General features: G+C 57.6%; 1 protein-coding gene across 1 annotated transcript; it reads right to left on the bottom strand.

The window, feature by feature from the left end:
• Positions 1–9,351: 9,351 nt before the first annotated feature.
• LOC122546595 (V-type proton ATPase subunit S1-like) lies at positions 9,352–10,563 on the bottom strand. The gene is made up of 3 exons (XM_043685275.1): positions 10,278–10,563; positions 10,010–10,060; positions 9,352–9,628 (listed from the first exon to the last, which is right to left on the bottom strand). The coding sequence occupies exons 1-3, from the start codon at positions 10,517–10,519 to the stop codon at positions 9,367–9,369; spliced, it is 555 nt and encodes a 184-aa protein (XP_043541210.1). The 5' UTR covers positions 10,520–10,563; the 3' UTR covers positions 9,352–9,366.
• Positions 10,564–11,408: the final 845 nt, after the last annotated feature.

Genomic DNA, 11,408 nt, shown 5'->3' with positions numbered 1-11,408 from the left:
ATGCAGAGAGAGGCAGTGTCTGTAGTAGAACACAGAGAAACAGGCGACCTATGCAGAGAGAAGCTGTGTCTGTAGCACAACACAGAGGAACAGATTAACTGGGAAGAGAGAGGCACTGCCTGTAGCAGAACAGAGAAACAGGTGAACCATGCAGAGAGGGGCAGTCCCTGTAGTAGATCACAGAGAAACAGACGAACCATGCAGAGAGAGACAGTGTCTGTCGCAGAACACAGAGGAACAGATGAACTGGGTAGAGAAAGGCAGTGCCTGTAGCAGAACAGAGAAACAGGCTAACCATGCAGAGAGAGGCAGTGTCTGTAGTAGAACACAGAGAAACAGGCTAACAATGCAGAGAGGGGCAGTGCCTGTAGTAGAACACAGAAACAGGGGAACATTGCAGAGAGAGGCAGTGTCTCTAGTAGAACACACAAACAGGTGAACCATGCAGAGAGAGACAGTGTCTGTAGCACAACACAGAGGAACAGATGAACTGGGCAGAGAGAGACAGTGTCTGTAGCAGAACAGAGAAACAGGTGAACATTACAGGAAGAGGCAGTGTCTCTAGTAGAACACAGAGAAACAGGTGAACATTGCAGGAAGAGGCAGTGTCTCTAGTAGAACACAGAGAAACAGGCGAACATTGCAGAGAGAGGCAGTGTCTGTAGTCGAACACAGAGAAAGAGATGAACATTGTAGACAGAGGCAGTGTCCGTAGTAGAACACAGAGAAACAGGCGAACCATGCAGAGAGAGGCAGTGCCTGTAGCAGAACAGAGAAACAGGCGACCCATGCAGAGAGAGGCAGTGTCTGTAGTAGAACACAGAGAAACAGGCAAACTATGCAGAGAGAGGCAGTGTCTCTAGTAGAACACACAAACAGGTGAACCATGCAGAGAGAAGCTGTGTCTGTAGCACAACACAGAGGAACGGATGAACTGGGCAGAGAGAGCCAGTGCCTGTAGCAGAACAGAGAAACAGGCGAACATTGCAGAGAGAGGCAGTGCCTGTAGCAGAACACAGAGAAACAGGTGAACATTGCAGAGAGAGGCAGTGTCTGTAGTAGAACACAGAGAAACAGGCGAAACTTGCAGAGAGGGGCAGTCCCTGTTGTAGAACACAGAAAAACAGGCAAACCATGCAGAGAGAGACAGTGTCTGTCGCAGAACACAGAGGAACAGATGAACTGGGCAGAGAGAGGCAGTGCCTGTAGCAGAACAGAGAAACAGGCGAACCATGCAGAGAGAGGCAGTGCCTGTAGTAGAACACACAAACAGGTGAACCATGCAGAGAGAAGCTGTGTCTGTAGCACAACACAGAGGAACAGATTAACTGGGCAAAGCGAGGCAGTGCCTGTAGCAGAACAGAGAAACAGGCGAACATTGCAGAGAGAGGCAGTGTCTGTAGTAGAACACAGAGAAACAGGCGAACCATGCAGAGAGGGCCAGTGCCTGTAGTAGAACACAAACAGTTGAACATTGCAGAGAGAGGCAGTGTCTGTAGTAGAACACAGAAAACAGGTGAACCATGTAGAGAGAGGCAGTGTCTGTAGTAGAACACAGAGAAACAGGCGAACATTGTAGAGAGAGGCAGTATCTGTAGTAGAACAGACAAACAGGCGAACCATGCAGAGAGAAGCTGTATCTGTTGCAGAACCCAGAGGAACAGATGAACAGTGCAGAGAGAGGCAGCGCCTGTAGTAGAACACAGAAACAGGCGAACCGTGCAGAGAGAGGCAGTGCCTGTATTAGAACACAGAGAAACAGGCAAAGGGGGCAGAGAGAGTCAGTGCCTGCAGTAGAACACAGAGGAACAGGTGAACTGGGCAGTGAGAGGGAGTGCCTGTAGTGGAACACAGAGAAACAGCTGAACTGAGCAGAGCGAGGCAGTGCCTGTAGTGGAACACAAAGAAACAGGTGATCTGAGCAGAGAGAGGCAGTACCTGTAGTAGAACACAGAGAAACAGGCGAACCATGTAGAGGCGGGCTTTGTCTGTGGTAGAATACAGAGAAACAGGTGAACATTGCAGAGAGAGGCAGTGCCTGTAGCAGAACACAGAGAAATCATTCAAACCGCGCAGAGAGAGGCAGTGCCTGTAGCAGAACACAGAGAAACAGGCGAACATTGCAGAGTGAGGCAGTGCCTGTAGTTGAACACACAAACAGGTGAACCATGCAGAGAGAAGCTGTGTCTGTAGCAGAACACAGAGGAACAGATGAACTGGCCAGAGAGAGGCAGTGCCTGTAGCAGAACATAAAAAAAGGGGAACCATGCAGAGAGCGGCAGTGGCTGTAGTAGAACACAGAGAAACAGGCGAACCATGCAGAGAGGGGCAGTACCTGTAATAGAACACAGAGAAGCAGGTGAACCATGCAGAGAGAGGCAGTGTCTGTAGCAGAACACAGAGAAATCATTCAAACCGTGCAGAGAGAGGCAGTGCCTGTAGCAGAACACAGAGAAACAGGCGAACATTACAGAGAGAGGCAGTGCCTGTAGCAGAACACAGAGAAACAGGCGAACCCTGTAGAGAGAGGCTGTATCTGTAGTAGAACAGAGAATCAGGTGAACCATGCAGCGAGAGACAGTGCCTGTAGTAGAACCCACAAACAGGCGAACCATGCAGAGAGAAGCTGTGTCTGTAGCAGAACACAGAGGAACAGATGAACTGGACAGAGAGAGGCAGTGCCTGTAGCAGAACACAGAGAAAACAGGCGACCTGCGCAGAGAAGGGCAATGCCTGAAGTAAAACACAGAGAAACAGGCGAACCATGCAGAGAGGGGCAGTGCCTGTAGTGGAACACAGAGAAACAGGTGAACTGGGCAGAGTGAGGCAGTGCCTGTAGTGGAACACAGGGAAAGAGGCAGACTGTACAGAGAGAGGCAGTGCCTGTAGTAGAACGCAGAGAAACAGGCGAATATTGCAGAGAGAGGCAGTGCCTGTAGCAGAACACAGAGAATCAGGAAAACCATGCAGAGAGAGGCAGTTCAGAGGGACGCACTGCCTGTAGCAGAACACAGAGACACAGGCGAACCATGCAGAGTGAGGTAGTGCCTGTAGTATCTGTGTGTGTGTCTCTGTGTGTGTCTCTCTCTCTCTCTGTTTCTCTGTGTTTCTGTGTCTCTCTCTGTGTTTCTGTCTCTGTGTCTCTTTCTCTGTGTGTCTTTCTCTCTCTCTCTGTGTCTCTTTCTCTGTGTGTGTCTTTTTCTCTCTCTGTGTGTCTGTCTCTCTCGCTCTCTGTGTGTCTCTCTGTGTTTCTGTGTGTGTGTGTGTCTTTCTCTCTCTGTGTGTCTCTCTGTGTTTCTGTGTGTGTCTTTCTCTCTCTGTCTGTCTCGGGGGGGGGAACCCCCCGCCATCCATCCCCCCCCAGGAACTGGGGGGGGGGGGGGGGGGGTAAGGCCACACCTCAAGGATTGGGGGAGGGGAGGGGTGGCACACAGTCTGGTCTCTCCCGGGTCTGAGAGATGGACGCTGCAGCCCGGCTGAAAATCCCACCCGAGCCCGGTTTCCTGGGAACTGGAATTTCCGAGGTGGGCCGAGGTTGGGGGAAGGGTGCGGGTGGGGAGGAGAGCCGGACGCGACCCTCGCTGTTTGAGGGAGGCTGGAAATCCGGGGGCACACCGAGAGGGGAGAGAATTCCTCCGGTCCAGGAGGTCGCCAACGCTGCTAGCCGAGAGAGGCGCGGGCGACAGACCCGTGCGGGGGTTGGACGAGGGCGCTGTTGGGGGAAGGGTGGGGGTGGGGAGGAGAGCCGGACGCGACCCTCGCTGTTGGAGGGAGGCTGGAAATCCGGGAGCACACCGAGAGGGGAGAGAATTCCTCCGGACCAGGAGGTCGCCAACGCTGCTAGCCGAGAGAGACGCGGGCGACAGACCCGTGCGGGGGTTGGACGAGGGCGCAGTCAAGCGCGCGGAGACGCGGACACAGACATGCGCCTGTGCGTGTCAATGCCTGTGCGCGTCTGCGTGAGCACGTGTGTGTTTGCACGCCTGTGTCTGCGTGTGTGTGTGACTATCCCTGTGCATGCCTGTGTCTGCGTGTGTGTGTGTGACTGTCCCTCTGCACGCCTGTCTGTGTGTGTGTGACTGTCCCTGTGCATGCCTGTGTCTGCGTGTGTGTGTGTGTGACTGTCCCTCTGCACGCCTGTCTGTGTGCGTGCGACTGTCCCTGTCGTGCCCGTCTGTGCAAGCGCGTGTCTCTGTCCACGTGGGACCGCGCCTGTCTGTGCCAGAGCGTTCTCACGACGACAGCTCATCAAACTCCGGCCGGGTCTGTCATGGTGAGGGAAGGCTCAGGCGGCTGGCACGGTGGCCCAAGGTTGGGGATGTCCGGTACTGGAAGAATTCTGCCCCCTGCTGCTCCCGACGCCCGTCGCTGCGGGACTCTGGTAGCGGGAAGGTGTGTGGTGATGGGCGAACTTGCGGGAGACGAGCCGGGCGGCAGGGGGAACAATCGGTTAGAGGATAGAAACAGGGGCGGGCAGATGGGAGCATGGCTCTGCCAAATGAGAGAAGGAACGAGGCAAGGGTTCACGCCCCCCCCAAACGGGAGGGAGGTGCTCAGAGAGGCACACAGGGATCTTCGATGGTTTGTCCACAGAGCCCTGAAGGGGGCAGGTAACCGTTAAGGCGGCGTTCAGCACGCTCGCCTTGGAGCGCAGGAACTGGAGGACATGACGTTGGGGGTTATACAGGACCTTGGCGAGGCTTCGTCTGGAGAAGCGTGGCCAGCTCCGGTCACACCGTTACAGCAAGGACGTTATTCACCCGGAGAGGGTTCGGGAAGAGATTTACCGGGAACGGAGGGTTTGAGCTACAAGGAGAAACCAGGACTGTTTTCCCCTCGAGGGGGTGACCTTATCGAGGTTTATAAAAACATGAGGGGCCCGCAGGTCATGTTGCTTTTCCAGAGAGTAGGGGATTTTTAAGACTGGGGGGGGGGGGGGTTCTTTAAACGACAGAGAAGGGTTCACGTGTGGAACTTTCAGATCAAGTGGTGGATGTGACACAGTTACAACATTTTAAAGCCGTTTGGGCAGCAAAGGTGACGCAAAGCTCCAAGAACAATGTCCCCGCACCCCGCGGTCACTCTGTTCTCCAACATGAATCCCCAATCATTAATCGCACAAGTCCTGCTCCCGTGTTTGTCTTGTGGAAACGCAACACCTCGTGTTTATCCAAATTCAACGCCGGCTGTGGCTCCTCGGTGCGTTGACCCTGTCGATCGAGATCCACTTGTGATCTTCCATATTCTCCATCACAATCCACTATCACAGAGATGTGCAGCGTGGAAACAGACCGCCCCCAGTCCAACCTGTCCCAGATACCCCTAACCTAACCCAGTCCCCGTTCCCCAGCACTTCGCCATTCTCCCCCTAAACCCATCCTATCCATGTCCCCCCCCCATTCTTTTAAATGTTGGCATTGTACCAGCCCCCACCACTTCCTCTGGCAGCTCGTTCCACACACGCACCACTCTCTGGGGGGAAAAAGTTACCCCTCGGGTCCCTTTCCCCCCTCTCACCTTAAACCTACGCCCCTCTAGTTCTGGGCTCCCCCACCCCAGGGGGAAAAGACCTTGTCTATTTACCCTATCCATGCCCCCCCCCACCCCCTCATGATTTTATAAACCTGTAGTTCTGGACTCCCCCATCGCGGGGTGGAGGGAGGCCTGGTCTACTTACCCGATCCATCTCTGCGTCTGTTAGACAGAGCAGCAGAAGTAAGGCCATTTGGCCCATCAATTCCACACCGCCACTCAATCACGGCTGATGGGTAAGCGGCACTGAAATGCCCATGGTCTCCCCGCCCCCCCCACCCCTTAATTCCTCGCGAGATCAGGAATTTATCGACCTCTGCTTTGAAGACTTAAACGTTCCAGTCTCCGCGGCAACACACGCGAGGGGCCCACACGCTCCGGCTGAAGAAACGCCTCCTCATTTCCTGTTCCAAATCGACCCGGGTCTAATTCGGGGGCCGCGCCCGAGTCCGGCCGCTTAACGGGAACAAATTGCCGTCGCCCACCCTTTCGGAGCCGCGTTGGAGGTTTCTAGAAGATCGCCCATCAACCTTCCTTCGAAACTGCCGGCAGGACGATCCCAGCATCCTCGGCTGCTCAGCGTTACGTTGGGCCTACCCTTCCAGGGATTAGCCCGCGGGAATCTCTGCTGGAGACGCACCAGTCCCAGCACGGCCTGCTGGGCATCCGCCAACGCACGAACCTCAGCTCTCATACTCGTGCCCAAAACGTTTGAAATCGGTGACAAAAAGTGGGCTCCCCTCCCATCAGGTCTGCTCCTGACTGGATGCCCCAGGGTGGGGGCGCATTCGACTGGGCGTGGGGGGGGACGCAGCTTTACTGTGTATCTAACCCCCCTGGCCCCGGGAGTGGGATGATATGGAGAGTTTCTGTCACTGAGTTTCACGCAGACACTGAATAAAGATCAGACAGGAGTCACCTATCGATGGGGGGGTGGGGTGAAACGTTTATTGATGGGAGTTTTCAGTGAACAAGCAGCAAACACTAAAAATGAACACGACATGTCCGGGGCGAGCAGGCGATCGGGGGCCGAACAGACAACACCATGGCAGCCTGACGGAGCTGGGAGAGAGGGAGCGGGATTCCCGACTCCGCAGGAGTTGGTGGGAGCTGGGGAGCGGGTGCCAACTGTGCGACAGCCCCTCGCCACCCGCCCCCAAAACAGCACAGAGCAGCCCCTCCGCACGGCTGGAAAGGGCACAGGCCCATCACCCCGAGGGAGAGAGCACGCGCGCAACAGACAGAGAGCACGCGCGCAACAGACAGAGAGCACGCGCGCAACAGACAGAGAGCACGCGCGCAACAGACAGAGAGCACGCGCGCAACAGACAGAGAGCACGCGCGCAACAGACAGAGAGCACGCGCGCAACAGACAGAGAGCACGCGCGCAACAGACAGAGAGCACGCGCGCAACAGACAGAGAGCACGCGCGCAACAGACAGAGAGCACGCGCGCAACAGACAGAGAGCACGCGCGCAACAGACAGAGAGCACGCGCGCAACAGACAGAGAGCACGCGCGCAACAGACAGAGAGCACGCGCGCAACAGACAGAGAGCACGCGCGCAACAGACAGAGAGCACGCGCGCAACAGACAGAGAGCACGCGCGCAACAGACAGAGAGCACGCGCGCAACAGACAGAGAGCACGCGCGCAACAGACAGAGAGCACGCGCGCAACAGACAGAGAGCACGCGCGCAACAGACAGAGAGCACGCGCGCAACAGACAGAGAGCACGCGCGCAACAGACAGAGAGCACGCGCGCAACAGACAGAGAGCACGCGCGCAACAGACAGAGAGCACGCGCGCAACAGACAGAGAGCACGCGCGCAACAGACAGAGAGCACGCGCGCAACAGACAGAGAGCACGCGCGCAACAGACAGAGAGCACGCGCGCAACAGACAGAGAGCACGCGCGCAACAGACAGAGAGCACGCGCGCAACAGACAGAGAGCACGCGCGCAACAGACAGAGAGCACGCGCGCAACAGACAGAGAGCACGCGCGCAACAGACAGAGAGCACGCGCGCAACAGACAGAGAGCACGCGCGCAACAGACAGAGAGCACGCGCGCAACAGACAGAGAGCACGCGCGCAACAGACAGAGAGCACGCGCGCAACAGACAGAGAGCACGCGCGCAACAGACAGAGAGCACGCGCGCAACAGACAGAGAGCACGCGCGCAACAGACAGAGAGCACGCGCGCAACAGACAGAGAGCACGCGCGCAACAGACAGAGAGCACGCGCGCAACAGACAGAGAGCACGCGCGCAACAGACAGAGAGCACGCGCGCAACAGACAGAGAGCACGCGCGCAACAGACAGAGAGCACGCGCGCAACAGACAGAGAGCACGCGCGCAACAGACAGAGAGCACGCGCGCAACAGACAGAGAGCACGCGCGCAACAGACAGAGAGCACGCGCGCAACAGACAGAGAGCACGCGCGCAACAGACAGAGAGCACGCGCGCAACAGACAGAGAGCACGCGCGCAACAGACAGAGAGCACGCGCGCAACAGACAGAGAGCACGCGCGCAACAGACAGAGAGCACGCGCGCAACAGACAGAGAGCACGCGCGCAACAGACAGAGAGCACGCGCGCAACAGACAGAGAGCACGCGCGCAACAGACAGAGAGCACGCGCGCAACAGACAGAGAGCACGCGCGCAACAGACAGAGAGCACGCGCGCAACAGACAGAGAGCACGCGCGCAACAGACAGAGAGCACGCGCGCAACAGACAGAGAGCACGCGCGCAACAGACAGAGAGCACGCGCGCAACAGACAGAGAGCACGCGCGCAACAGACAGAGAGCACGCGCGCAACAGACAGAGAGCACGCGCGCAACAGACAGAGAGCACGCGCGCAACAGACAGAGAGCACGCGCGCAACAGACAGAGAGCACGCGCGCAACAGACAGAGAGCACGCGCGCAACAGACAGAGAGCACGCGCGCAACAGACAGAGAGCACGCGCGCAACAGACAGAGAGCACGCGCGCAACAGACAGAGAGCACGCGCGCAACAGACAGAGAGCACGCGCGCAACAGACAGAGAGCACGCGCGCAACAGACAGAGAGCACGCGCGCAACAGACAGAGAGCACGCGCGCAACAGACAGAGAGCACGCGCGCAACAGACAGAGAGCACGCGCGCAACAGACAGAGAGCACGCGCGCAACAGACAGAGAGCACGCGCGCAACAGACAGAGAGCACGCGCGCAACAGACAGAGAGCACGCGCGCAACAGACAGAGAGCACGCGCGCAACAGACAGAGAGCACGCGCGCAACAGACAGAGAGCACGCGCGCAACAGACAGAGAGCACGCGCGCAACAGACAGAGAGCACGCGCGCAACAGACAGAGAGCACGCGCGCAACAGACAGAGAGCACGCGCGCAACAGACAGAGAGCACGCGCGCAACAGACAGAGCACGCGCGCAACAGACAGAGCACGCGCGCAACAGACAGAGCGAGAGACAGCGAGACAGAGCAAAGAGAAAGGGGAAAACAGGGAGGAGACAAAAAGAGAGAAAAAAAAACAGAGAAAAGAGAGAGAGAATTCAGCTGCAATCCACTGTCTTAGCCTTCCAGCATCCAAGTCACTCTTCACAGTTATCGTACAGCTCCCCGGGAGGGAGTTACAGACGGGAATCTAATCAAGGGGTTCGGGGGTGGTTTATATACAGAATAACAGATACCCCGGGAGGGAGTTACAGACTGGAATCTGAACGCGGGGTTCGGGTTGGTTTATATACAGAATAACAGATACTCGGGAGGGAGTTACAGACTGGGATCTGATGAAGGAGCGCGGGGAGGGTTGAGGGAATCTGTGACGATTACTCAGGAGGGGAGGGGCAGCAGGACCCATACCTGGAAATCCTCGAAGATGACCACCCAGTGCTGGGTGCTGGTGGACCACGGGAGGATGGAACCGGACTGAGTATCGTGGGCGACCCGTTGGCAGTGGTAGGAGTAGATGGCCGGAGCGTAGATCTGGGTGACGTTAAAGGAGGCGCGATCACCGTCAGAATACACCTCCACCTGGTCCACGGTGAACCACCACTTCGCAGAAACCTTGTACAGCTGATTAGACATCCGGAAGCTGAGGGGGGGGGGGGAAACACCAAGGGATCCAGTCGGGAGGGGGCTCAGGAGGGATACCCCTAAACTCCGCAGTCCGCACACCGCCCGCAGTCCGCACACCGCCCGCACTCCACCAGCACGCCGCCTGCAGTCCGCACACTGCCCGCACTCAGTCCGCCCGCACACTCCGCCATAACTCCACCAGCACGCACTCCGCACACTGCCCACACTCCCCAGTCCGCACACCGCACACTGATCGCAACACTGACTGCAGTCCGCACTCCCCAGTCCGCACACTGCCCGCACCCTGCATATTGAGGGCGGTCAGTGTGTGGAGTGCGGGCACTGACCCGCACACTGCTGCCCTCCACAGTCCGCCCACCGCCCGCACCCCACTCACACGATGCGGACAGAGCCCAGTTCCTCAACGTTCTCATACTCCAGGACCAAGCTGCAGGAGGTTGGGAAATAAAAGAAGGTCTGGTTAGGAACAGACAGGCCAAAATTGTGAACGCGGTGCCACCCCCCACCCCCCCCCCACCTCGATCGGGGAGCTCGAGGCTGTCCCAGACAGCTGCGAGACTCAACCCCCGCATGACGGAGGGATGTGGGGATGGGGGGACGGGGAACACAGGGAGGTAGAGGGGTTAGTGACAGCCCCTTCGTACTTGGCTGTTTGGTTGGTGCACGTTGAGCTGCTGACATCGACCGTAGCTCCTGGCCCGAAGGTGCGGTTGGTCAGCTCCACCACGTGGCCCCCTTTGGAGATCTGAATGCTACCTGCCCAGAACAGGATACAGGTCCGGTTCACTGTCTGGTTGTAGGCCACTGGAGGGTAGGTCCCTCTCTCCGTCACCTCCACCTCCTCCCTGGAGGCCAGCAACTGCCGACTGGGCCCCATCACCACCATGGGCCCATCCTGTGTGATCTGTACACATCGAGAGAGAGCGAGGGGGGAAGGGAGACAGAGAGGGGACACAGAGAGGGGACACAGAGAGGGGACACAGAGAGGGGAACACACCCCCACACACGGGAGAGAGCGAGAGAGAGAACACAGACAGTCAAATGATGAGAGAGCACAGCAGCCACTCGGCCCTTCAACTCGGTCCTGTTGATGAGATCGCGGCTACACTGGTCATCCTCCACCCCAATCTCCCCCCTCAATTCCCCTTCCTGATTAAACCCCTCAGCCTCGAGCGACCCAGCCTGGACAGCGCTCTGGAGGTCAAGAATCCCCCCCCGATTCCCCTCCCCTCGGAGAGTGAAGGAATCCCTCCCCGTCTCGGTCTTCAATGGGTGACCCTGTAACTCTGAGATGAGGCCCCTCTGGGTCCTGGAGTCTCCCACACAAGGCGGGTTTGGGGGGGAAAGAACCTCTCCCCATCTCCCCCCATCGTGTCCCCTTCGCCTGTTTCAATAAGGTGGCCTCATGTCCCTCTAAACTCCAAGGGGTACAGACCCCAACCCACTCACCTTCCCCCCTCGGGAGACGGTCCCTCCATCCTGGGGATCGGCCGGGTATCGCTGCTTGGATACGGGGCCCTGACACCCCTCAAGTATTCCAGCTGTGCTCTGGCTGGTGGAGTTTTAGCAAAACCTTCCCCAACTTTTAAACTTGTGAGGTGAAGGCCAACGTCCCACATCCCTCCCCCACGACTTGATTAAACTGGCTGCCGGCTCTTGGCAAGTCGAGGACGAGGACTCCCACGCCCTCCTCTCTCTCTCTCGCCCCGCTTAAATAATATTCCCCTCCTCTCTTCCTGCGGGCAACTCGCATTAACCGCTTGTTGGACCCCCCC

The sequence above is a fragment of the Chiloscyllium plagiosum genome, unplaced genomic scaffold (genome assembly GCF_004010195.1).
Source record: "Chiloscyllium plagiosum isolate BGI_BamShark_2017 unplaced genomic scaffold, ASM401019v2 scaf_29435, whole genome shotgun sequence".
Lineage (NCBI taxonomy): Eukaryota > Metazoa > Chordata > Chondrichthyes > Orectolobiformes > Hemiscylliidae > Chiloscyllium > Chiloscyllium plagiosum.
This window is presented reverse-complemented; position numbering and strand designations above follow the sequence as displayed.

Coding starts and splice junctions, on each gene's coding strand:
- LOC122546595 (XM_043685275.1), bottom strand. CDS start 10,519: ATGGTGGTGATGGGGCCCAGTCGGCAGTTGCTGGCCTCCAGGGAGGAG. Junction 10,061..10,277: donor TGCACCAACCAAACAGCCAA/GTACGAAGGGGC, acceptor AACCTCCTGCAG/CTTGGTCCTGGAGTATGAGA. Junction 9,629..10,009: donor CTGGGCTCTGTCCGCATCGT/GTGAGTGGGGTG, acceptor CCCCCCCCTCAG/CTTCCGGATGTCTAATCAGC.